Raw genomic sequence first — 27,841 nt, 5'->3', positions numbered from 1 at the left:
CAGGCAGGGCGAGGTGCGAGTAGGGTGATGTGGGGTGGGGTGGGGTGGGAGTGGGATGACATGGGGGTGGGGCGCGGTGGGACTGGGGTAACTAAGTGGGGTCTTAGTTGGGTAGGAGTCCAGGTGATGTGGGAACGGAGTGGGGTTGGAGTCAGGGCGAAGTTGGGGAGGAGCGGGGAAAGTAGGAGAAGGGTGATGTGGGAGGTGGGGTGGGGTAAGAGTGGTGACAAGGGGGCGGGCGGGGTGAGAGTGGGCTCATTTGGGGGCAGAGTGCGGTGGGAGTCGCGGTGAAGCTCGGGAGGGGCGAGGGGTGGACGTGGGGCGGTGTGGGGGCGGGGCGGGTGCGCGCAGGCCCCGCCCTCGTGTGGGCGGGGCCTCCCGCCGGGCTCCCAGCGCGCCAGGCCGGCGGGCGTCGGGCTCAGTGCGCAGGCGCGCTTCTCTCCGCCGCGGGGCGTGCTGGGGGGCTGGGGCCTGCCCGGGGGCGGTGCGGGTGCGGGTGCGGGTGCGGGTGCGGTCGCGCGAGGGCGGGCAGTGTGTCCCAGAGGACCTGGCCGAGGTCCGCGCTGGCGGCCTGGGGCTGCGGCGCGGGGCGTGGGAAGGGGGGCAGCAGACCCCAGCCCGCTGCGGTCGCCCCCTCCCGGCGGGGGCAGTATCCACCCGGAATAAGGGCGCCTCGGGGGGGCCCGAGCGCACGCGCAGGAAGGGAGGCTGCGCTCGCCGCGGGAGTCTCCATCCTCGTAGGTGCCGAGGGGGCCCGACTGCGGCCCGGAGGACCGCGCGCCGGCCGCCCCCGGCGGGGGGGTCGCCGAGGTAGGACCGGGACCCGGTGCCGTGCCGTGCATGCGCTACACCCGTCAGAGCCCGGCACCGAGGCCCCGCACGCGTGACCGAAATGCGCGTGTGACTCCTGGGGCTCCTTAGGGTTTCCCTGGGTTGGTGCACGACTGGGCGCGCGGGAGCCGCGGGGCCGCTCCGCCGTGTACCGCCCCCCCCTCCCCAGGCGCGGGGGACCCGCCTCTGCGCTGTCCGGGGGCTGAGGGCGCTTCTGGGCGGCCAGCCCGCCTTTGTCCTCGGGCCCCTGCTTTGGGTTCCTTGAGAGCAGCCGTGTGTCCTCAGGGAGGCGGGTCTGGGGCCCCCGATGAAGGCTCCAGCTGGAGGGGGTTTGTCCCCCCGGCTCTCCCGGAACAAAGCAGCTCCACTGAGGCAAGAAGAGCCTGGCTTCAGGAACAGGAATCTCACCGGGAGAACCCACCCTCTTCGGAGTTGCAGAAGAGAGGCAGAAAGAGCGAGCCTAGGGGGCACGCCACGGCTCGGGTGGCTTCACCACATCCAGAAGCTGTGAGTCACTCTGCAGTTGGGAGAAGGGAGCCGGGGCCAGGTGCTGGCAGGGGACCCGCTGTGTGACAGATGTCACCTCCTTGGCTCTACAGCTGGGAAGCTTTTATTTCCGCCCCATCCCGAAGGCACTCTTTCCTCCTTTCATTCTCCACTGATTCTTTCCAGAAGGTGGGCAGCTCTCTGACAGCGACTAGTCACCAGGTCAGGCATCTGGAGATGTGTTCTTGTGCCTCCCTGATCTTACAGGGTCAGGTGTCATAGTTCACGGAGAGTTTGCCAGGTTTTCTGGTTTTGTCTCATTTGACAGAAAAGGGGAAAAGAACCTGAAAGGGGAAATGACTCGTGTAGGATTCCTAAGATTTGAATAGAAGCCGAAGTCCCTGACCCCTGGCTTGGTGCTGTCCACACAATCACATCAAAATAAGTTTCCTCTTTTTTAAAGATTTTTATTTATTTATTCATAGAGATGCAGAGAGAGAGAGAGAGAGAGAGAGAGAGGCAGAGACACAGGCAGAGGGAGAAGCAGGCTCCATGCAGAGAGTCTGACGTGGGACTGGATCCCGGGTCTCCAGGATCACGCCCTGGGCTGCAGGCGGCACTAAACCGCTGGACCACTGGGGCTGCCCAAAATAAGTTTTCTCTTAAAAGATCCTTTGAGGTCTGCCCAGAGTCCCGGGATCAAGTCCTGCATCCACCTCCCCACATGGAGACTGCTTCTCTCTCTGCCTGTGTCTCTGTCTCTTTATGTCTCTAATGAATAAATAAATAAGATCTTTAAAAAAGGATCTTTTGAGAAACAGTTTTTTTTTTAAAGACTTATGTTTAAGGTACCTATCCCTTTTTCCAAAGCTTTGAGGATTCTTGGACTCAAGGGGTGAATATTATTGTCAGTAAATCAGATACACAAAATAGCCTTTAAGGTTTGTTTTCCCCTGCAACATCAGTTGTTTTATTTTGTTTTTTAAATTATTTAGAAAGAGAGAACATGTGCAAGTAGGAGAGATGCAGAGGGAGAGGAAGCAGGAGAACCCCAAGCAGGCTCCAGGCTGAGCCTGTGGTGGGGCTCAATCCTACAACCCTGGCTGGACCCAGAGTCGATGGCTCAGCCAACTGAGCCACCCAGGCGCACCCTGCAAGATCAGTTTTAATGAAGACATTGTATTTCTTATTTTGACCTGCAGGTATTTGCTTAATAGTTCTGTTTTTAGGGGCACCTGGGTGACTCGGTTGACTCTTGATTTCTGCTCAGGTCATGATCTTGGGGTCATAGGATCAAGCCTCTTGTTGGGCTCTGCACTCAGTGCAGAGTCTGCTTGTCCCTCTCTGCTCATGGCCGCCCCCCCACCCCCCACCCCTCAAGCTCTCTCTCTCAAACAAATAAAATCTTTAAAAAAGTCTTGTTTTAAACGTTTCTGTGTTAGTGGGAGAGGGACATAGCTAAGCAGTAGGAAATATTGCAGGTTTAAGAAGTCACAAAGGGACAGATGTTACCTTCCTTCTCTTCTCCAGGATTGGAGATTACCCAGCTGGTGTGTAGAAGTTTGTACAAGAATCAAGGTGCTGCAGGGCCAGCCAGCTCTCATTATCCTGTTGCTTTTTACTTGTCTTATAGGTATGCCTTCCCAGGTTTTGACATTCTTTCAACAACAACAGAAAATGAACAAATCCCAGGTGAGTTGTTTCTTTCCTTCATTCCCTGTTTCATTTTCCAGGAGATTTTGTGATTCTTGTAAGTGTGTTCATATCTTAAAGTAGAAAAGTAGAAATAGATAAAAAGCTAATTCTGAGTAAATGAAGAGTGAGTGGTACCTGTGTAGCCTGCAGTGGTGGCTGTAAGTCATGTGACCTCACAGTCATCAAAGGTTTGTCCTTTGAGTTTCCTGACCTACGCAGGATTTTTAGTGACCACAAAGAGGAACCAGCCAGTTACTCTTGGGACAGAAAGACTTAGTGACTCTAGAGTCTGGAAAAAAATGTCTTTGAAGCTCTTCAGGTAGTAAGAACCTTATGGTGACCCCCTGCTGCCTGTAGTCCTTCTTTACTGGAAGTAGAGGTCAGAACTCAGGTTTTATTAGGACCAAAGTGCTTCTGGGCTCTGGAGAGCTTTCTGAACATCCGCTCTGATCTGGTGACAAAACCCTAAGGCTGTCTGGAGGCATGAAAGAAATGGATGGCTTTTTCTTAACTCCTTAAAGAGTTGGAAAGCAGGTTGTTCAAACTTAGAGTGTTTGGTAAATGCTTATGCACTATCCATTCACATTTCTTTTACTTTTTAAAAAAGATTTTATTTATTTACTTGGCGGGGGAGGGAGAAGCAGGCTCCTCACTGAGCAGGGAGCACAACATGAGGCTGGATCCCAGGACCCTGAGATCATGATCTGAGCTGAAGGCAGACGCTTAACTGACTGAGCCACCCAGGTGCCCCCGCATTTCTTTTATTATGATAAAATATATATAACAATTCACCATTTTATTTTATTTTACTTTAAAAATTTTTTTAAATTTTTATTTATTTATGATAGTCACACAGAGAGAGAGAGAGGCAGAGACACAGGCAGAGGGAGAAGCAGGCTCCATGCACCGGGAGCCCGATGTGGGATTCGATCCCAGGTCTCCAGGATCGCGCCCTGGGCCAAAGGCAGGCACTAAACTGCTGGGCCACCCAGGGTTCCCAGATCTCACCATTTTAACCATTTAACCATAAGCATACAGTTTGGTGGCATGAATTACATTATGTTGCACATCTGTCACATCTACTTTCATAGCCCCAGACAAATCTCTGTAATACTTTTTTTTTTTTTAATCTCTGTAATACTTAATCAGTAACTCCTAGCCCCCCTAGTCACTGGTAACCAAATCTACTTTCTGACTCTATGAATTTCCATATTCTAGATATTTTGTATAAGTGGAATTACACAATCTTTGTCCTTTTGTGTCTGGCATCTTACACTTAATATTTTTCAGGGTTCATCCATGTTGTAGCATATATCAGAACTTCTTTCCTTCCAGTGTCTGAATATTGTTCAGATACATTGTACAGATGCATGACCTTTTGTTCATCCATTCATGTGGGGTTTTTTTTAAAGATTTTATTTATTTATTCATGAGAGACAGAGAGAGGCAGAGACATAGGCAGAGGGAGATGCAGACTCCCCATAGGGAGCCTGATGTAGGACTTGATCCCAGGGATCAGGACCTAAGCCAAAGGCAGAGGCTCAACCTCTGAGCCACCCAGGTGCCCCCATGCATGTGTTAATGGACACTTGGGATTGTTTCCATCTTTTGGCCCTTAGTGCTGAGTATCTATTTATTTGTTCACATTTTAATCCCCTGGATGAAACCTCACTTCCCTACTACTTGCCTAAATGTGTCCTGATAAAGCTTGGCAGTAATGTCTTTACAGTGGACTCCAATGGATGTTTTCCAGACCTTACTTTACCAGAACATTTGGCTGCATGTGGCAGTTAACCCACTTTGACCTTCTACAAAGGCCTCTTTCTCTGGTATTTTGTGACATTGTTCTTCTGGCTTTTTTTCTCTGATTTGTCTCCCTCATGGCATCTTCCTCCTCTTTTTCCCATTCTCTTGGCTTATCCCCAAATTTCCATCCTTCACTCTCTCCTGTAAGCCTGCCAGTCCTTTCTATTTTATACACTCCGTGGTGGTAGTACCAAATGTTATTATTATAGCCTGGGCTCTTCTCTTACATCTTGTCCTTCTATGTGCGGGTGACTAGAGGCACCTTTGTTTCTGCAGTTCCAAAATTAAAATGGTTATTTACTGCTTCCTCCCTTGCTGTTGGATGATGGTCCATCTGTGGGACACAGTTAAGGAAGCACCAGAATGGGATTCATCCCAGCCTTCCCTTCCTTAGCCATATCCTGTGTGTAACTCAGCTTTACTACTTTTAAGATGTTAGCAGTTCTTAAACCTGTTCTTCCTACAGAATTCCTCCTCCCTTATCAGAGCTTAATTTTCTCTCCCCTGGACTGTTAGAACAGCTCCTTGCTTCTTTCTCCCCCAGGTTAGGTCTGTCCTCCTGAATAATTATTCTGAAATGTTATTCAGGGGCACCTGAGGTGACTCAGTTGAGGGTCCGGCTCTTGATTTCAGCTCAGGTCATGATCTCATGGGTTGTAGGATTAAGCTCTGCATCAAGCTCTGCATCAAGCTCTGTGCTTGGTGGGAAGTCTGGTTGAAGATTCTGTTCCTCTGCCCCTTACGCCACACCCAGATGCATGTTCTTTCTCTCTCTCTAAAAATAAATAAATCTTTAATATGAAATGCTATTCAGATTATGCCATTGTAATATGGAGACCCTTGAGTAGCTTCCTACCACCTGTAGGGCCAAGGCTAAGTTCTATATAAAATTAAGGCTGTCGAGAGTGTGACCACTTCCTATTCCCCTGTTTTATTAAAAAATGTTTTTTTGGTTTGGATACTCTTTACATCTTATTCAACATTGGCTTACTGGGCATTTGTTCAATGTACCAGACACTGAATTGTGTGCCACAGACTCCACTCGAAATGATGTAGAAACCTGGTGCTTTTCTAATGGAATTCATAGTTCAGTGAAGAAGGTGGCATTTTAAAAGTAAACCTGTCGTGTTACTCTTTGGTGATTCCAATTCTGACATGGCTCCCTAAACACGTGGGGTTACTACCTGCCTGTGCATTTTTTTCACTTTCCTGCTCTGCTGGCTGACTTTGACCCTTACTGCATTTCCTTTTCGGAGTCTCAGAGCTCCACTGGGGGGAGCCAGGAAACCTTCTCCTCTCTCTTTGTCTGCCTCTAGATTAATTGCCTTTCTCCTCTGTGTTTCCATAATACTCCATGCTGTCCCTGTAACTGTATTTGTCCATTGTGCAGAAATGACTTGTCCCTTCAAAGTCCAGATGCACATCGTGTTCATCTTTATACTTTAATTTCCTCACCCTGTGCTTCACCCCTTGTAGGTGCTTGACACATATTTGTGGCGACTAGACAATCGGTAGGCTTTGTCTTCTTTGGGAACCAAACTCTGCTCTTACTGGGTAAACCATCCTGCCTGAACACCCAGCAGGGCCATCTGGGAGAACTGGGGTTTCCTTTCCCTTCTCTGAATGCTGTCTCAGATCATGCAGGGTGGAGTATTGTTGTTGTTGCTATTTAAGAACTTGTTTTTTGTTAGAGCAACGTTAGGTTTATAGCAAAATTGAGCAGAAGGTACAGAGATCTCTCATGTACCCCAGCCACCCCCCTCCAACCACACTCTTCCCTATTATCAACCTCCTCCCAGCAGAATGGTACATTTGTTATAATTGATAAACCTATCCTGACATATAATCACCCAGAGTCCATAGTTTATGTTAGGGTTTACACTTGGTGTTCACTCTGTAAATTTTTGACAAATGTATAACATGTATCCACCATTACAGTATCATACAGAGTACAGGGGCACCAATTCCTTGCTCTAAGATTTATATATAACTTTGACTCCCCCAAAACTTAATTACTAATAGCCTACTATTGGCTAGAAGCCTTGCAGATAACGTAAGCTAGAGAAAAAGAAAATGTCATTAAAATCCTAAGGAAGAGAAAATATATTTATAGTACTGTATTTAAAAATCTTGAGTATAAGTGGACTCATGCAGTTTAAACCCTATTGTTTAGGGGTCAAGTGTGTTTTCACTATGCTTAGAAATCCTTTGTGCTTTACCTCCTTAATCCCTCCCTTCTCCCTCCCCCTGGGAACCACTGATATTTGTATTGTCTTCATAGTTTTGCCTTTTCCATGTCACATAGTTGGAATCATATAGTATGTAGCCTTTTTATTTTTATTTTTTTTATGTAGCCTTTTTAGATGAGCTTCTTTTACTTAACTGTATGCATTTATGATTCCTCCATGTCTTTTCGTAGCTTGATAGCTTATTTTATTTTATTTATTTTTATTTATTATTTTTAAAATAAAGATTTTATTTATTTATTCATGAGAGATGCAGAGAGAGAAGCAGGCTCCATGCAGGAAGCCTGACGTGGGACTCGTTCCCGGGACTCCAGGATCACGCCCCAGGCTGAAGGCGGCGCTAAACCCGAGTCACCCGGGCTGCCTGCTCATTTCATTTTAGCACTGAATAATGTTCCACAATCTGGATGGACCCCAGTGTATTTATCCACTCACTTACTGAAAGACATCTTAGTTGCTTTGAAGTATTGGCAGTTGTAAATAAAGCTGAAATAAACGTCCATGTGCAGGTTTTGGCAGGTTTTTGTGAGGACACAAGTTTTTAACTTTATTGGGTAAATACCAAGGAGTGTGATTGCTGGATTCTATGGTAAGACTTCGTTTAGTTTTGTAAGAAACCATCAAACTGGCTTCCATACTGGCTGTACCGTTTTGCATTCCTACCAGTATTGAATGAGAGTTCCTGTTGCATCCTGACCAGCATTTGGTGTTATCAGTGTTCTGCTTTTAGGGCTTCATCCTAATAAACGTGTAGTGGTATTTTGCTTTAATTTACATTTCCCTAATGACATACGATGTGGAGTACCTTGTCATATGCTAATTTGCCATCTATGTGTCTTTGGTGAAGTGTACCTTAAGATCTTGAGTTATTTGTTTTCTCAGTGTTGAGGGTGCTTTTTAGAGTTTGTTTATAAGTAATCTCTATGCCATGAGCTCAGGAGTTGCATGTTCTTCTGACTGAGCCAGCCAGAGGCCCCTCTTACTGTCAAGTTTTAGGGTTCTTTGTATATTTTGGATAAGTTCTTTATCAGATATGTTTATTGCAAATATTTTCTCTCAGTCTGTGGCTTGTCTTTGCATTCTCTTGACAGTATCTTTCACAAAGCAGAAAGTTTTAATTTTAATGAAGTCCCACTTATCAGTTCTTCTGTGGATCATGCCTTTGGAGTTCACCAAAGTGAACCCATTCACCAGTGAAGTATACCAACTATAACAGTGAATTCCTCTCTTTTTCCTTGTAGTTCTTTGAGTTTTTGCCTCATCTATTTGACACTTTGTTAGGCACGTTAAAGAGTTAAACCCGTTAAACTCATTAAAAAGTTATTACCTTTTCCTGGAGAATTGACCCTTTTAATCATTATGAAAGCTTCTCTTTATCCTTGATAGCATCTCTTACTTTGAAGTCTGCTCTATCTGAAGATATTATAGTCCTTCCTGCTTTTTTTTGATTAGTATAGCATGGTCTATCTCTCCATGTACATTTGATAGGGGTTCCTTCTTACCTTTAATGCAGTTTTTTCCCAGTTTTTTAAATTGTAGTGTATAAAATTTACCATTTTATTTGTTTTATTTTTTTAAAAACTTTTTTCCATTTTAATTATTTTTAAGAGTACAGTTTAGTGGTATTAATACATTTATAATGTGTAACCATCACCGCATCCATTCTCATAACTCTTTTAATCTTATAAAACTAAAGCTCTGTGCCCATTGAACAATAACTTTTTATTCCTCCCTTCCTCTTGTCCCTAGCAACCACCATTCTATTCTGTCTCTGTGACATTATTTAATGTAAGTTATGTCATACAGTATCTTTCCTTTTGTGGCTGGCTTATTTCACTTAACATGATATCTTGAAGGTTCATCTATAGTGTAGCATGTATCAGAACATCCCTCCTTTCTATGGCTGAATAAAACTCTTTTATGTATATACCACATTTGTTTATTCATTCATCTGTCGATGATCACTTAGGTGGCTTCCACATTTAGCTATTGTGAATAATGCTGCTATAATTACAGGTGTAAATATTTCTTCAAGACCCTGCTTTCACTTCTTTTGGGTATATACCCAGAAGTAGAATTACTGGGTCACATGGTAATTCTGTTTTTCACTTTTTGCAGAACTACCATGCCCTTCCATAGAGGGCTGTACCATTCCACATCCCCAACAACAGTGTGCAAGGGATTCAATTTCTCCACATTCTCTCCAGTGCTTGTTTTTTGTGCGTGCATGTTTGTGTGTGTTTTATAGTAGCCATCCTAATGGGTGTGAGGTGGTATTTCATTGTAGTTTTAATTTGCATTTCCCTAATTACCAGTGATGTCGAACATATTTTCATGTGCTTATTGGCCATTTGTGTATCTTTGGAAAAATGTCTGATCAAATATTTGGCCCTTTTTAAAAACAAAACAAAACAAGTTTGTATGTATTCATTCATGAGAGAGACACAGAGAGAGACAGAGACATAGGCAGAGGGGGAAGGAGGCTCCCTTCCTGATGAGGATCATCAGGGAGCCTGATGTGGGACTGAATCCCAGGACCCCAGGATCACGCCCTGAGTCAAAGGCAGATGCTCAACCACTGAGCCACCCGCTCAACCACTGAGCCACCCAAGTGTCCCTTTGCCTATTTTTGAATTGGATGTTTGCCGTTTTTGTGGTAGTGGTGTTTTTTTAAAGGAGTCTTCTATGTATTCTGGGAGCTAATGCCTTATCAGATATATAATTTGCAAATATTTTGTCCCATTCTGTGGGTTGCATTTTACTCTGTTAATAGTGTCTTTTGATGCACAAAAGTCTTAATTTTCAGAAAGTCCACAATTTGTCTTTTTTCTTTTGTTTCCTATGCATCATATCCAAGAAATTATACCCAGATCTAGTGTCATAGAGATTTTGCCTTATGCTTTTTTCTAAGAATTTTACAGTTTTAAATAGTACATTTAAGTCTTTATCTACTTTAAGTTAATTTTTGTATGTGGTGTTATGTAGGAGTCCAGCTTCGAATGAAGCTTTGCCTGTGGATACCCAATATGTCTAGCACCATTTGTTGAAAATGCTGTCATTTACCCATTGAATGGTCTTGGCACGCTTATAAAAAATTGGGACACCTGGGTGGCTCAGAGGTTTAGTGCCTGCCTTCGGCCCAGGGCGTGATCCTGGAGTTCCAGGATGGAGTCCCACATCGGCCTCCCTGCATGGAGCCTGCTTCTCCCTCTGCTTGTGTCTCTGCCTCTCTCTGTGTGTGCCTCTCATGAATAAATAAATAAAATCTTTTTTTTTTTTTTAAATTATCTGACCACATATGTGAGGGTTTAATTCTGGGCTCTCTATCCATTGGTTTATCTATTTGTGTACCTGTGCCACACTGTTTTCATTTCTGTAGCTTTGTAGTGAGTTTTGTAATCAGGAGTGTGAGTCCTCCATTTCTTTTTCAAGATTGGTTTTGGTATTTGGGGTCTCTTGAGATTCCATGTGAATTTTACAATGAGTTTTTCTATTTTTGTAAACAAAATCACTGGGATTTTGATAAGGATTTCATCGATTCTGTAGATGGCTTCGGATAGTATTGACATCTTCACAATATTAGGTTCTCCAATCCATGAATATGGGTTGTGTTCCCACTTAGCTATGTCTCTGATTTCTCTAAGCAGTGTTCTGTGGCTTTCATTGTACAATTTTTCACCTCCTTTGTTAATTCCTAAGTATTTTATTCTCTTTGATGCTCTTGTAAATGAGATTGTTTTTATAATTTCCTTTTCAAATTGTTGTTAGTGTACAGAAATGCAGCTGCTTCCTGTGTGGTGATTTGTATGCTTCCCACTACTTTGCTGAATTCACTTATTAGCTCTAGTAGTTTGTGTGTGTGTGTGTGTGTGTGTGTGTACTCTTTAGGATTTTCTACATATAAGATCATACCATTTGCAAGTAGATACAATTTTACTTCTTTCTTTCCAATTTGTTTTTTTTTTAATTTTTATTTATTTATGATAGTCACAGAGAGAGAGAGACAGAGAGAGGCAGAGACATAGGCAGAGGGAGAAGCAGGCTCCATGCACCAGGAGCCCGACATGGGATTCGATCCCGGGTCTCCAGGATCGCGCCCTGGGCCAAAGGCAGGCGCCAAACTGCTGAGCCACCCAGGGATCCCCCTTTCTTTCCAATTTGAATGTTACCTTTCTTTTCTTTTCTTTGTTTCCCCCACCTTTTTTTTTTTTTTTTTTTTTACATAATTGCTTTGTCTAAAATTTCCAGTACTAGATTGAATAGAAGTGGTGCAGGTGGGCATCCTTGTCTTGTTCCTAATGTTAGAGGAAAAACTGTGCTTCCACCAGTAAGCGTTTGCTGTGAACTTTTCATGTACTACTTTCATTATGTTCGGTGGGTTCCTACTTTCTTGAGTCTTTTTTTTTTTAAATATTTTTATTTATTTATTTATTTATTTATTTATTTATTTATTTATTTATGACAGATAGAGAGAGAGAGAGGCAGAGAGGCAGAGAGGCAGAGACACAGGCAGAGGGAGAAGCAGGCTCCATGCAGGAAGCTTGACGTGGAACTCGATCCCAGGTCTCCAGGATCACACCCTGGACTGACGGCGGCACTAAACCGCTGAGCCACCCGGGCTGCCCTCTTGAGTCTTTTTTTTTTTTTTAATTTTTATTTATGATAGAGAGAGAGAGAGAGAGGCAGAGACATAGGCAGAGGGAGAAGCAGGCTCCATGCACTGGGAGCCCGACGTGGGATTCGATCTTGGGTCTCCAGGATCGCGCCCTGGGTCAAAGGCAGGCGCTAAACCGCTGCGCCACCCAGGGATCCCCTCTTGAGTCTTTTTATAATGAAGGTGGGTGTTGGATTTTCTCAGATGCTTCTTCTGCATCAGTTGAGATTACTGTGTTTTTTCCCCTTCATTCTGTTACTGTATGGTATATTGTGTTGATTGATTTTCATATTTTTTTTTGATTTTCATATTTTGAACCATCCTCACATTCCAGGAATAAACCACACTTGGTCATGGAATGTAGTCCTTTTTATATGCTTTTGAATTTGCTTTGCTGGTATTTGTTGAGGATTTTTGCTTCAGTGTTCATAAGGGATAATGGTCTGTAGGTTTCTTGCGGTGTCTTTTCCTGGCTTTGGTATCAGAGTGATGCTGGCCTCACAGAATGAGTTAGGAAGTGTTCAGTCCCCTTCAATTTTCTGGAAACGTTTGAGATGGGTTGGTATTAGTTCCTCTTTAAATTTTTGGTAAAATGAAACAGTGAAGCTGTGAGGTCTAGGACTTGTGTTTGTTGGGATATTCCCCGTTGCTGACCCAGTCTCCTTACCAGTTACCTATTCAGATAATCTATTTTCCTTCTGACTTAGTCTTGACTGGGTTTTATGTTTCTAGGATTTTGTCCATTTCCTCTTGGTTATCCAGTTTGTTGGCATACAGTTGTTCATAGTACTCTCTTATAAACCTTTTTATTTCAACAGAACTGGTAGAAATGTCCTTATTTTCATTTCTGATTTTAGTAATTTGAGTCTTCTTGTTTCCCTTAGTCCATTTAAGTAAAAGCTTGTCTGTTTTGTTCATCTCTTCAAAAAACTGGCTTTTGTTTTCATTTTATCCATTGTTTTTCTTTTTTGTTTATTTTTATTTATTTCTATTTTTATTATTTCTTTCCTTTGGCTGGGTTTGGGTTTAATTTCTTCTTTTTCTGATTCCTCAAGTTATAAAATTAGGTTGTTGATTTGAGAGCTGTAACACTGATTGCTTTCATGTCCTCGCTGGCTCCTCATTATCTTCAGTGTCATCCCTGCCACCTGCAGAGGGCCCAGGATGCTCCATTGTAAAGGAAACAGTAGGTTGTCTATACTTAACTTTTAGCCAGGGGGGAAAAAAAAGATAAATTAAGCTTGTCATTATTATGTGAATTAGCAGAATGTATATATTATCTATCAAGAAATAAGTAAATTGGGGCAGCCTGGGTGGCTCAGTGGTTTAGTGCTGCCTTCAGCCCAGGGTGTGATCATGGGGCCCCGGGATTGAGTCTCACGTCGGGCTCCCTGCATGGAGCCTGCTTCTCCCTCTGCCAGTGTCTGTGCCTCTCTGTTTTTCTCTGTGTCTCTCATGAATAAATAAATAAAATCTTAAAAATAAATAAATAAATTGGAGGTACCCAAAACTTATCTCTAGGATGGGGTGAACTATTTTGGAGTCATTAAAGTATAGGAATAAACCCAGACTTGTTCTGTAATGTCTCTTTGGACACCTGTACAGATCTTTATCTTCTTACAGTCCTACATACCATTCTCCTGTCACACTTCTGAGTGCTTCTCATGGCTTCTTGGCTCTGCTTATGTAGTGGTGCCACATCAGTGAAAATCTCCTGCTATGTTCTGAAGCCCAACCTGACAACACAAAAGAACTGTATTTTCTACCATTATTTGATACTAATTGTAAATGACTCTAGCACAGTTCTTATGATACCTTATTACAGGATAAATGTTCCAAAATATGATTTGTCTCCTTATTAAGACTTAAGCTCCTGGGGCACCTGGGTGGCTCAGTCACTTGAGCATCTGACTTCTGATTTTGGCTCAGGTCATGATCTCAGGGGCCTGAGATCAAGCCCCCTGTCAGGCTCTGTGCTCAGTGGAGAGTCTGGTTCTCTCCTTTGCCCTCTGCTCCTCTTTCCACTTGCACATGCGTGCACATGTGCTCTCTCTCTGTCTCAAAAAACAGGATAGGTTTAGCTTAATCTTGGAAGGCTAGGACAATTTCAGAAACACAGAAGGAACTTTAGTTTTTTTGTTTGAATTAAGTTAATACTGGGTTTTCCCATCATATCACTTTATCCTACAGGGTATAAACAAGGGAAGGTATAGAATTGGCTGTACTATTTTATGGTAAACTCTCAAACATGTTAAGACTTATGTCCCTTATGTCTGTTTCATGTCACCCAATATTGATCTCTTTGGCTTGAACAGAAACGTGCTGGTCAGGGATCCGTGACATTCAGGGACGTGACTGTGGAGTTTACCCGGGATGAGTGGCTACAACTGACAGGCACACAGAGGACACTGTACCGGGACGTGATGCTGGAGAACTACAGCCACCTGCTCTCCGTGGGTGAGGGGTGTTACCATGTGTTTCTTTTCTTCTTTTGTAGCTGCCAGAATTTGTGGGCTCTTGGAGTGTTTAATGATACTGTGTGTACATCTCATGGGTCAAAGATGTTCCCATTTGGCACAGAAACAATATTGTTCTTGCCTCCCTGATGAAAGGTGCAAACAAGCACCTTTATCATGTGGCTCCTGCAGCTGCACCTTCCTCATCCCCCAGGGGCCCTGATATCCATGCCACTTGTCACAAGTTTTACCCTATATCCCACTCACAGGGTGTCACCTCACCAAACCAGAAGTGATCTTCAGGCTGGAGCAAGGAGAAGACCTGTGGCCATCAGAGGGAGAATTCCCAGACCAGGGTGATCAAGGTGAGTTAGTATTTGTGGAGGAAGAAAGAAGCCCACAGAATCAGGTCCCAGATGGCTTCGTTTTGAGGTTGGTGTGTGTCTCTGTAGTTTAGTTTTGGTCCCTCAGACTTTCGGATGTGGCTGAACAGCAAGCTAACAGGCCTCCCGATCACCTAAATTGCCCCCACACTGTTACTTGCAAATACCAGTGCTGCCATTTTCTGCCTTCTACTTGCCACTTGTATTCTTGGTGTTGGAGATATGCCAGTGAACATAACAATGTTCCTGAGCTCCTAGAGCTTACAAGCTAGTAGGATAACATAGATGAAAATGAGAAAATTTACTAATCAAATGGTGACAAGACCCCTGAAGAGAATTAAAGCAGGCTAAAAGGAGAGAGAGTGGGGTGTACTCTTTTAAAAGGTGGTCAGAGAATGCATTTTTGATGGAGTGTGCATTAGAGCAGGAAGCAGGATTCTGGGGGTTCCAGACAGAAGGAATAGCTGGGCCATGCTCTTGTGGCAGGTGTTTGCTGAAATAGCAGTGGGCCATTATGGCTATAGGGATGCATTTGAGAGGAACGTTGATAGGAGATGACTTCAGGGACATAGCCAGAGCCCCTATATCTTGCCCTCTAATATCCTACAGAGCAAGGTAAGGACTTTGATTTTGCTTTAGGTGAGGCGGACAACTGTTCATGGATTTCCACAGAAGAATGTTTTAAAAGAATTTCTCTGGCTACCGTCCAAAGAAAATCAGAGATGGGCATGAAGGTAGTTGATGAAGGTAGAAGCAGAGACAGGATACAGAGCTGGCTCCCCCAGAGGACCACCAGAATCACCTGCTGATATGGCAGATTTGAATTGATTGCTCACACTGACAGTCTCATACTACCTTGGAGGAAAGTGAACAAAGTCAGGTTATTTATAGGATTTGAGGGCAGGGATCCCTGGGTGGCGCAGCGGTTTGGCGCCTGCCTTTGGCCCAGGGCGTGATCCTGGAGACCCGGGATCGAATCCCACATCAGGCTCCCAGTGCATGGAGCCTGCTTCTCCCTCTGCCTGTGTCTCTGCCTCTCTCTCTCTCTCTGTGACTATCATAAATAAATAAAAAAAAAAAAAAAAAAAATTAAAAAAAAAAAAAAAAAAAAAAAAAAGGATTTGAGGGCATGGTTTCAGGTATATTTGTAACACAGGAGCTTGAGAACTATTGAGTAAGGACCATAACCTAATAGTTTAGGATGTATGGACACAACAAGGATTGAAGAGTCCTGGAGAATAAGTTTATTATTTACTGGAAAGTTGAACAAGTAATTTAAAAGATTTTTGGGGAAGATTCTGAACTGAACAGTAAACTTACTTGCAACTTTTAGTTTCCTGGGCAGGTTTCCTGGAGTAGTAAATTCTTGTTATGAAAACAGAATACTAATCAAGTTAACATAGATAGTGAGTAGGCTGTGTGGGTGTGGATGGTTTCAGCTCTCAGCGGAGCAGACATGTTTGCAGTGGTTCAGATAAGAAATGATGGGGACTTAGAGTTACAAGCTGGTGCAGGTGAGGAGGTTGGCCTGCATTATGCAGAGAGGAGGATTTGCGGCTGAGTCAGACGTGGCCTGTGAGAGAGGGAGTTTGCAAGGGTTTAATCGGAACAACATGATAATGAGGGTAGGTGGTGTTTACTGAGATGGGAGATTGGGGAGGAGTGATTTGGAGGAAGTTTAAAATTTAACATCTAATAATTCTAAAATCTGAAGTCCTTTATATTTTAATTCTATTTTGATAGCCAGTCTATTCTGATAGCCAGTCTGGTAGGTTTGTTAAACAAATCAGTCTTCAAAAACAGTATTACATTCTGTATTACATTTTACCATTTCTTGACTGAAGTTCATTTGCTAGTAGTTTCTTTAAGAATTCATAAAAACAATATTTCCCTGCATTTTTGGATACTCAGACTCACTGGTGTTACTTCATCTGAGTGCCATTTGTCTACATATAAAATTACTGAGATTTACTTCTAGTCCTTAAGGATTTGTAATTCTTTCTCCAGTGCTTTTAGCACTGAATTCTATTACAGATGTCTGAGATCAGCTTGATTTTTTTTTTTTTTTTGTCTTAAACATGACTTCAAGTTCTGGGGATGTGATGCACAGCAAAGGGTCTATAGCTAATAGTACAGTAAGCACAGTGGAAAGTTGTTGACAGTAGATGTTGATCTTTGTAACCACACACAATTTACCTTTGTTAACTAAGTAAGGTGATAGACATTTTAGTTATCTTGGTCTTAGTAATCATAGGAAATGTATTAACATTTTTAAAGTACACTTCATTTTTCTTACTTATGACCTTATGACTTATGACCTTACAGACAGGAGTGAGGAAGACCAAAATGAACATTTGTGGCGAGTTTTACTCATCAACAAAAAGTCACTGACTAAGAAGAAAGATAATGTTTTCAGAGAAATACCCCATCAGGATGACTCACGTGGAAAAAGTTTGAAAAATGTTTCAGAATCAATTATTAGTGATAAAAATTATTCAAGTAAGAACTCTCATGAAATTAATACATGTGGGAGGTTGCTTTCTGATAATAACCAAGGAGACACTCACACTGGAAAGAAACCTGATGAATATAACCAAGATGAGAAATCCCCAAGCTGTAATAAGGACCGTACTGAGCAACAGAAAATTCAGACTTTGGGACCACTTTTTGAACGCGATGAATGTAGAGAAACCTCCCGTAATAAGGCAGCCATCGTTACACCTCCAAGGACTCAAACAGAAGACAAATCCTGTGATTATAAGGAACTGGGGGGAAATACCAGTGATGAGTCATCCCTGGAAGTTCTTCAGGAAGTTCACACAAGTAAGAATCATTGTGAGGTCACTGAGTGCCTGAAGTCAACCCTCTTAAAACATCAGACAGTTAATTTGGAATCTAATGAAAATGAGAATAAGTCCCATCTCACTCCACCTTCTGAAACTCACAGAGGAGAGAAAACCTTTGAATGTAGTTACTGCAGGAAATCTTTTTACCAGGAGTCCCAACTGACTCAGCATCAGAAGACACACACAAGAGAGAAACCCTGTGGAAGTAATAAATCTGTAAAAACCCTTCAGAAATCACAACCCACAGACCCTTCAAGATCTCATGCAGGAGAGAAACCCAGTGAATGCAGTGAAGCCCCTGTGCAGTCAGCTCTTTCTGATCAACAGAGGGCATGGTCAGAAGGGAAGCTTTATGTGTGTAATGAATGCAAGAAGTCTTTTCGTCATAGCTCAGCCCTCAAAGTCCATCAGAGAATTCACACAGGAGAGAAGCCCTATCAATGTACTGAGTGTGGGAAATCTTTCTATGCAAAATCAAACTTCAATCATCATCAGAGGACTCACACAGGGGAGAAACCATATGAATGTAAGGAATGTGGGAAATCCTTCTGTGTAAAATCGAACTTAACTAAACATCAGAAAACACATACAGGGGAGAAACCTTTCAAATGTAATGAGTGTGGAAAAACTTTCTTACAGAAGTCACAGTTTGCTGACCATCAGAGAACACACACAGGGGAGAGACCCTATGGATGTAATGAGTGCGGGAAGTCTTTCTACTATAAGTCAGCCCTGCATGTACATCAGGGGAAGCATACAGAAGAGAAACCCTATAAATGCACTGATTGTGGGAAATCCTTCTGCTATAAGTCAGCCCTAATTATCCATCAAGTATCTCACACTGGGAAAAAACCCTATGACTGTAATGAATGTGGGAAAACCTTCTGTGTGAAGTCAAACCTTACTAAACATCAGAAAATTCACACTGGTTTGAAACCTTATGAATGTAATGAGTGTGGCAAAGCCTTCTCTATGAGTTCGATCCTAATAGTACATCAGAGAACTCACACGGGGGAGAAACCCTATGGATGCAATGAATGTGAGAAGTCCTTCTATAAAAAATCAGCCCTCACTAAACATCAGAAAACTCACACAGGGGAGAAACCACATGAATGTAATGAATGTGGGAAGGCCTTCCATATGAAATCCACCCTGATCATACACCAGAGAACTCACACTGGAGAGAAACCCTTTAAATGTAATGAGTGTGAAAAATCATTCTATGTGAAGTCACTTCTTAATATTCACCAGAGAAATCACACAGGAAAGAAACCCCATGTATGTAGTGAATGTGGGAAAGCCTTTTCTATGAAGTCTAATCTCACTGATCATCAGAGGACACATTCAGAAGAGAAACCCTATGAATGTAATGAATGTCAGAAGACCTTCCGCCATAAGTCAACTTTAACCGTACACCAGAGAACTCACACAGGGGAGAAACCCTATAAATGTAATGAATGTGGGAAATCCTTCTATATGAAGTCAGCCCTCAGTCAACACCAGAGAATACACACAGGGGAAAAACCTTATGAATGTAAAGAATGTGGGAAAACCTTCTTCCAGAAGTCACACCTCACTAAACATCAGCGCACACACACAGGGGAGAAACCCTATGAATGTAAGGAATGTAAAAAAACCTTCTTCCAGAAGTCCCACCTCATTGAACACCAGAGAACACACACTGGGGAGAAGCCCCATGAATGTAACAAATGTGGGAAATCATTCTGTTATAAGTCAGCCTTAACCATACATCAGAGAACTCACACAGAAGAGAAACCATATAAATGCAATGAATGTGAGAAATCTTTCTGTATGAAATCCCACCTCACTGTACATCAGAGAACTCACACAGGGAAGAACCCTTTTGAATGTAAGGAATGTGGGAAAACTTTTTATGTGAAGTCAAACCTCATTAATCACCAGAGAACTCACACAGGGGAGAAGCCCTATGAATGTATGCGATGTGGGAAATCCTTCTGTATGAAGTCGACCCTCACGGTTCATCAGCGCACACATACTGGGGAGAAGCCCTATGAATGTAACGAATGTGGGAAGTCCTTCTGCAAGAAGTCGACTCTCACAAAACATCAGGTAATTCACACAAGAGAGATACCCTAAGGTGCAGGAAATGTGGAAAACCCTCATGCGTGAAGTCAAGTTTTGTGAACTTGAGAACCCATGGGAAGAAATCTTATGACTGTAATAAGGTGGAGATCTCTTACTGTGGGGATTTAGTCTTTAATTGGAATCAGAAGACACACATGGTGTGGGAGTTGGTGGACTCTCTCTGGAATGGATATTGGGTACATTACTAAATATCGGAGAACTTGCATGGAGAGAGAGCCCTGAGAATGTCCTGTATGTTAGTGTCTACCTATGAATCTAATATATGTCTCAGAGGAATCAGCCAGAGGTCTAAAATTAGTAAGAATGCAACAAAAGTATAAAGGGATTTACAGAGTCACAACTTACTGATCATCAGGTAATTGATACTGGAGTGGAACTAAATAAAGGTTTTACATGCATGAACGGTGTTGAGGGAAAAAGATCACTCTGTATAAGAAAAGTATTAATATTGAGGGGAAATCTATCAGTTTGGGAATTGTGGATATATTGTTTTCTCTAGAAATAATGTAACACTAGAAGTCATGATTCTGATGTGGTACCAGATTTTGAAAATTGGCATAAGATGTGTCTGATGCTAATGATGCTTATTGTGGGAATATGAGGCCCTTGGAAGAGTATGGTGGCAGTGGCTACTTGACAGCACCAGATGCCTCAGGTACACCTGAGTAATCAAGGCTTTGGTATGTTGTACATAGCATACATATGTCATGTACGTTTGCCTTACATAGCGGGTATTGAAATGGGTGTCCATAGGAAGTATCTTCCCATAGCTTAATAATTATCATGACAGATTTCACATTAAATGCCCCCAGTGTATGTTTGTATGTGTGTAGTACCGTATGCATTATGAGTGACATGTTTGACAAATTGAAATACTATATCCCAACATACTGTTAAGAAGAAAGGCAAAATACACACCACCGTAGGGCATGCTACTTTCTATGTAAGAGTTGAGAGGAAGTAATATACACATACACACAATTGCTTATTTTTTGTAAAGAGAAATACTAGAAGGATAAACTACAAACTAATAAAAATGAGTTCCTATGGAGGCAGGAGTGAACATGGTGGAGTCAGGGATGGAAGCAAGATTTCTTTGGACATACCTTTTAATGAAAGTTTGACTTTTGAACAAATGTAAATTATTTATTTGTTCCAAGATAGAAAAATAAAGGCATTCTGAAATTGAAAACACATCAACTTTGTATCAAATTGGTAGCTAAACAGAGAAAATAATTGTTAAGAGAAACTTTTGAACACAGAATTATGACTATATGTCCTTAACAGGGTATGTTTAAGAACAAAGATCTGCAAAAAATTATGAACACCACTCATTAATTTTTTGTTAGTAATACTGGTGTTACTTTGGATCTAGTTTGTGTATATTGTAAGATAAAGCAAAATAAACTGTTAAAGTTAACCAGGAACCAAACTTCCATCTTAAGAGAAGATATGACCATAAAAATGAAAGAACTTACATAAAACTCTGCATAATAAGATACATGAACTGAAAGTATCAGTCATTTTTAAAAGTGTATATATGTCTTAGCTCTGTCCACTGAGGGTCTGGAAGCAGTTGCACCCCTTGTAGATGAGATTTGGCACCAACATGTCCCTCGAGGAACCAGGAGTCCTTGGAAAAACAGCTGCCTCTAGCTCTGGGTTCTGAAGTATCCAGGGTGAGGCTGGGACCTCTTGTGTCAAAAAAGCAAGACGTACTCAAAGATTAAGGGTCAAAGGTCCCAGAAGCTATCTTGGGGGGTTTCTCCCTGGCCAAATTTGATACTCTGATGGTCAGACAGACCTACTGTAATTGGCTCAACATTTGAATTTTAAAAAAATGTGTCCACATCAATGCAGAAAAAGAGAAAGGGGCTTGGGCTTATTTCTGCTGTTGGAGGCGAATCTTAACACAAGCTTCTTATTCTGTAATTAGAAGGAAAGAATTTTCACCCTGCCTTTTTAGTAGGAGCAGTTTCGGGAAGGCTGACTGTTATAGAAGTGTCAGCTAATAAATGTATAAGGAATGTTAGAATTTTAAAAAATTGCTAACCCCTAGGACATCTAGGCAAAGATCGTCAGTGGATGCCAGGATCATTAGATGCAAAGGAAACAGTATTTGTGCAATGCCAGAGACTCTCCCACAGATATCTCCCTCACTGACCCTGGAAAATGTACACCTTCACAATGGAATGACTGCCCCACTTTCACCAGTGATAAAATGCAGCAGTCTCAACCGTGGTGACATCGTGTGCCTCTTGCGTGAGGTCTATGCGTTGCACTGTAGCATGCTCTTGCCAGAAAATACAAGAGAGGAAGAGGGGAACAACTTCAGTGGAGAAAACAATCAAATCCAGAATGTGGGGCATCCACCAAGACAGTTGGCCTGGTCTCTTCAGAAGATAGTGTCATTTTTTTAAAAGATTTTATTTATTTATTCATGAGAGAGAGAGAGAGAGAAAGGCAGAGGGAGAAGCAGCCTCCAAGCAGGGAGTCTGACATGGTTCTCGATCCCGGGTCTCCAGGATCATGCCCTGGGCTGAAGGGGGCGCTAAACCGCTGAGCCACCCAGGGCTGCCCAATTAGTGTCATTTTAAAAAGAGGGAAAAGGCCAGCGGGACTCTTTCAATCCTGATATTAACAAGACATAATCAGATGCAGTGCATGATCCTTGATTGGATCCAAAAAACATCCAGCTCAGAAAGACACCATGTAGGTACTTTGGAGGCATTTGGAGGAATTTATTTTATTTTTTTATTTATGATAGTCACAGAGAGAGAGAGAGAGAGAGAGAGGCAGAGACACAGGCAGAGGGAGAAGCAGGCTCCCTGCACCGGGAGCCCAACGTGGGACTCGATCCCGGGTCTCCAGGATTGCGCCCTGGGCCAAAGGCAGGCACTAAACCACTGCGCCACCCAGGGATCCCTATTTGGAGGAATTTAAATGTGGAATGGGTATTGGAAAATATTAGGGAATTAGAGTAATTGTCTTCAGTGTGATAATGGTTATGAATGTGAGTTTCTAGGACACTACGCAGAACAGGTGAACTGTCACATCTGCAGCTGTGAAGTGGTTTGGGAAAAGAACGTGTACACAATTAAATGAAGCAAAAAAATAGGAAAACAAAATTTGAGCAAGTGTTGAGCACGGTTGTCAGCACATGGGTATTCACTCTTTCCTAACAGCTCTGACAACTGTTCAACAAAAGCACCTCACCTATTCTCTGCGTTTTTTGGGAATAAATAGTGATGACTGTTGTTACTGATCTGCTCTTCAATAAAGCCAAATGCCTTAAAAAAAAGTGTCTTGGGCTTGCCTGGTTTAATGAACACACATTCATAAAGTGCAGAAGCAGGATCTAGCTGTTAGCAAGCGCTTAAAATAGAGTTGTGTACAGAAAACACCCTTCTGTTTCCAACTCCCGTTGGGATTGGTGAGGGTGCAGAGGCACGTGGTGCAGGCCGCGTGTGAGGAACCCAGCGGCCATGTGCACAGGCACATTGTCAGAGACTGCCCTGATCCTTGCTTCCTGCTGCAGACAGGTTGCTTATAGCGGGTTGGCAGCTCCCATCCCCTTCCTCCTTGATGTGGCCTGCTTATCTTCCCTAACCACGAGGTGTTTGGGACTGGAAGAAGGACCAGAAACTGAAGTATGCAGGTGGTTTTGGGGGAAGGTTTTGTCATCAATAAAGAATCAGGAACAGAATGGCATTGTCCATCTGGATCCCCATTGATTGCATCTTGTGACTCAGGGCTGACAGGATAGTGAGCTGAGGGAGGGCAGGACCACGAGCAGGGACACTAATTGGTGGATTCTCCAGCTCAGAAGCTGCTGTGTACCAGGAAGACTGAGGTCATTATTAGCTTTTTTAGTTTACGCCTGTTGGAGTTGAGGTTTTTTGATTACTTGGAGCTATGAGGCATCCTAATGTATACAGAGGTATGCATTATTTTTTAATTCTGTAATTTGGAAGTGTTAGATACAGGAATTTGGGAGCAAGAATGATTTGAGAAAATGATTCAGTGACTGCTTTCTGCCCTGTGAATTTCCATGCCATGATGAAATCATGTTATTTCTGGTTTGAAAGAAGCAGGGCACAGGAAATTTCTTTTTACAACCCAGTTAAGTATTATTCTTTATGTGAGATGACTTTTTTAAAAGAAGATTTAGTTATTCATGAGAGACACAGAGAGAAAAGCAGAGACATAGGCAGAGGGAGAAGCAGACTCCCTGCAAGAAGCCCGATGTGGGACTCGATCTCAGACCCCAGGATCATGCCCTGAGCCAAAGGCAGATGCTCAACTGCTGACCCACCCAGGCATCCCAATAGGAGTTGAGTTTTTTTTTTTTTTTTTAATTTATTTATGATAGGCACACAGTGAGAGAGAGAGTGAGTCAGAGACACAGGCAGAGGGAGAAGCAGGCTCCATGCACCGGGAGCCCGACGTGGGATTCGATCCCGGGTCTCCAGGATCACGCCCTGGGCCAAAGGCAGGCGCTAAACCGCTGCGCCACCCAGGGATCCCCAGGAGTTGAGTTTTAAAAATGGAATCATTCATTGATCTTTTCCCACTTTTTTCTTGATGTGACCGATTTTTATTTTAACGAAGTGTTAGTTGTCCTTACTCCACTGAATTAATCTTTTTGTCCCCGACTTGAAATACTATCTTTATCACAGACTAAATTATCATTTGCTTTCCTTTTTGTCTGTTTAGTGCTCGTCTCCACATTCTTCCAGAAAGGGAAGCTGATACTACAGAGCTGGCACATTCCCTGGTGGGCCAGTCACAGGACCCACCCTTTGGGCCCAGTTTAGCTGTTCCTGGGATGGACACTTAATCTGAGGCCAGTGGGGGTCCAGGGGAGCTCCTCCTAGGGCTTTTGGTAGACACGTAGCCCAACGGTTGCTGGTTTGAATGGCAGGGCTGCCAGCAGCTTGGTTTTCTTGGGTTTTCTCCTGTTTGCAGGCAGTCCTGACTCGCAGCTTGGAAATACTGATTCTAGGTATGTTTTCTGTTTTACTGACTTATTTTCTTTTTCTTTTTTAAAAGATACCCCCCTGGTGACCCCTATAGGATTTTTTAAGTAAATATTTTATTTATTTATTTATTCATGAGAGACACAAAGAGGCGGAGACATAGGCCGAGGGAGAAGCAGGCTCCATGCAGGAAGCTTGATGTGGGATTTGATCCCCAGACCCCAGGATCTCAACCTGAGCCAAAAGCAGATGCTCAACCACTGAGCCACCCAGATCCCCCCTTATTTTCTAATCATGCTGAACAAGATGTTTTCAATTACTGTTGCTTTACTATGTTTTTCCATGTATTGAAAAGCACATGTCTCTTCATTCTATTTTTTAAATCTTTCTTGGCTTTTCCCACATTAGTTCTTAGAGATAGTCTCCAGAGTGGACTTACCAGGCTCCTCTCCAAAGCCTCTGGGATTTTGCGTTTAGACCCAATCATCACCCACCAAGAGTGGCACACTCCTGACCTAGCTGGCTGGGACCAATCCCCAGTGACCAGAGACGAGGGATTCGTGGCGACAGAGGTCGGGTTCTCTTTCCTGTGACAGGAGCAGACCTTCTAGTTCCTTTACATCTCTTATTATTTGCTGAAACCTATACTGTTTAATGTTATAATGTGGCAACTCTGGAAACCAGATTCTCACCCTCTCCCAGAGTTTTTGTTGTTTTGTCGGTTCTTTTTATGTGCTTTTTGACTTTTTTGTTTCAGTAGTTATGTATTGTGCAGCCACTAAATTTTGTTCCATCAACCCAAGGGTTAGGTGTGTTTTGCCAGCTGGAGCTGAAAAAAGTATTTAAAAAAAGAGATAGGAGGGGGAAGAAAAAGAGGAAAAAATGACCAAGGATGGTCATTCCTTGCCCCAGCTTGCTACAGCCAGGATTTGTGCCTTTCCATGCTTGCAGCACAAACCATCTGGGAAGCTGCCCAGACCTGTGACTGAGTCCAGGAAACATGGGAAAGCCCATGCAGCCCTCCTACAGATGGTGGTCCAGCAGGTGAAACCCACCCTGAAACTGTTTGAGGTCTGTAACTCACCCCCTGGCCTCAGGACTTGGGACCGCAGGCTATTACCATGTGGCAGCTGATTGGAGGTGTGGGGGATGGCAGGTGGGCCATTTAAAGTCCCAGCTCTGGCTGCACAGCTGCCCCCCTCTCATCAAGTCTCCCCTAGTGGTTTTGAGTTTTGGACTAGATTCCAGAGTTTGGCAGAGGTTGCCAGCTCATTAGTTGTTCCTGCAGGGTGGGAGGATAGAGCCCTCCATTTCCCTTGTCTGCCACACCCATCAATTCTTGAGTACTTCCCTTTTACAAGTAAATGTTCTATGCTTTTAGTTTCCTGATCAGCCTTGGTTAAAGAGCTTTGGTTCCATTTGGTGAAGAGTAATATTTAGAAATAAAGATCTGAGCACGCATTTTTCTCAAGATAAAAATACGGCATATTTTATTAGGATTACTGCTGATTCTGCTAGAATTGTATTATAAAGGTTTTGAGTGGGCCGCCCTTAACTCTGCTTTCTTCCCATGACTTTCTTCTAGCCGTGTATGTACCACTAGGTTTGAGAGGAACACATCTGTCACAGTTTAGAAGTGACGGTAGTTCATTTTTGTTGGCTAATTCTGTATTAGTGTTGGATTAGCTGCCAAGATAGACAATTGCTATCTCACATACAATCCCAAACTAACAGGTGGTCCAGGGAGGTAGGATAGCCCCATTCCAGGTTGTTCTCCAGAGAATAGAGTCCTCTTAATCTTGGTACTTTCCCATTCCCTAGAGAGGAGTCACTAAGGTACAGAGAATTCATGGGTCACATTTGGAGTGCTGCCTCTTTGGCACAGCCTGTAAACCAAGAATGGGTTTTACATTTGTAAGTAATGTAATAATCACAATAATAGATCAAAATAATATTTTATGTGATGTGAAATTCAATGAAATTGAACTTTGTGTCCCATAAAGGTTTATTGGGACAGGTACATTCACTACAGAGGCAGGGCTGTTCCCACAAGCCTGAAGTGTTCTCACCTGGCATGTCAGCCAAATCCTGCCCTCAGGTGTTCTCCTTGTTCTCAGGGTAGAAGGTGGCTCAGCACCATGGTTCTGTCACAGCCAAGGAAGGGAGTACAAGGCAGTGGGAAATGACAGTTCTCTTTTAGGACTCAGAAGATGACAAATTACCCCACTCACACCCCCTCGACCTAAATTCAGTCCCTGGCCTCAGCTAGCTGATGCTGGGAAATCAGATCTGCAGTGGTGTGCCTGGCTGAAACTAGACGCAAGGGGGATCTCTCACAGAGGGAAGGAAGGTGGACACTGTGGAGTCCTGAGCAGTGCAGGTTGTCCCACTAAACGAGTCCTATGATGTGATGCAGATAACTTCATGGTGGGCACTCCCTCATCCCAGGAAGAATGTTTAAAAGGATGTTTTAAATTAAAGTACAGAATGACCAACAAATGGAGCAACTACGACCATTTTACTGGAAGTTGCCTTGGGGTGAAGTTGCTAAAAAGGACACAGACATCATTTAGGCACCTAGGCTGCGAAACTCTGGCTGAAACTTAACAGCATAAAACACTGAGGATTTTTATTTCTCTGGTCCTTTAATTTTTGTGTGTTTTAATGTTTCTGGAGTCTTGGAGAATAGTGTTCATCATAACATTCAATTTAAAACATTGATTTTCAATATTGGCTTCTGCATGGAAACCATTCTTTACCTGATTCTTCATTCCAAACCCTGATTCTATTCTCTTTCCATTCACACTAGTCTGTATGACCTTGAGCACATTCCACAGCAGCCTGTGTAAGGAAATCTCACTCCATTTTTAAAAATTGTCTATCTTTTATCAAATGTGCTACCTCCAGATATGGCATATACTCCTAACTGCTGGATAGCACTCTACTTCTTGATCCGTGTTTTACTTACCTCTTCCTGTGACCTAGGCTATCTCGAAAACCTTGTTGACAAAATCATTCTGTATATACATCCACGTGTGTACAGAGTACCTCTGGGACAGAAAAGTGTATTAGTAGGGCCACTGTGTGGGAAGGCACACATGTGAATTTTAAAAGGTATTTCCAGGCCAGTTTACGCACTTCTACAGTATACAGATATTACCAATTACCGTTCATGTCACTATTGTTTCTGCCACTCTGAGCAGTGTAAGGGGTACTTTACTGGTTTAACTTGCCTATTTCTAATGATGGAGGATTCTAAGCCCTGCCCTTTTTTTTTTTTTTTTTTTTAAGCCCTGCCCTTTTTTTTGCTACTTCGCTGGATATCCTCATGT

The 27,841-nt window shown here is 43.0% G+C and overlaps 2 protein-coding genes across 21 annotated transcripts in view; one reads left to right on the top strand and one right to left on the bottom strand.

Moving 5' to 3' along the window:
* Window positions 1-511: 511 nt before the first annotated feature.
* Window positions 512-22,831, top strand: LOC144319502 (uncharacterized). Its single transcript, XM_077907702.1, is given in 6 exon segments — window positions 512-810; window positions 1,194-1,338; window positions 14,034-14,175; window positions 14,444-14,539; window positions 16,883-19,516; window positions 19,519-22,831. Coding segments are annotated over 4 exon segments (2,964 nt in total). The 5' UTR covers window positions 512-810; window positions 1,194-1,338; window positions 14,034-14,141; the 3' UTR covers window positions 19,719-22,831.
* The window catches only part of LOC144319509 (RB-associated KRAB zinc finger protein-like), a 37,042-nt gene continuing 9,862 nt past the window's right edge, over window positions 662-27,841 (bottom strand). For 2 of the 20 annotated variants that reach the window (XM_077907713.1, XM_077907717.1), the window contains exons 4-5: window positions 13,352-13,454; window positions 672-1,661 (exon numbers count right to left, since the gene is read on the bottom strand). In XM_077907713.1, coding sequence (XP_077763839.1) covers window positions 13,381-13,454 — 74 coding nt within the window. In that variant the 3' untranslated portion in view covers window positions 672-1,661; window positions 13,352-13,380. Of the gene's footprint in view, window positions 1,662-2,829; window positions 3,084-11,210; window positions 12,924-13,345; window positions 13,455-18,285; window positions 27,560-27,841 lie in introns of those variants that run through there. The other 18 variants (XM_077907712.1, XM_077907716.1, XM_077907720.1 and 15 more) reach the window with 14 other exon arrangements.

The sequence above is a fragment of the Canis aureus genome, chromosome 8, assembly GCF_053574225.1.
Source record: "Canis aureus isolate CA01 chromosome 8, VMU_Caureus_v.1.0, whole genome shotgun sequence".
NCBI lineage: Eukaryota > Metazoa > Chordata > Mammalia > Carnivora > Canidae > Canis > Canis aureus.
This window is presented reverse-complemented; position numbering and strand designations above follow the sequence as displayed.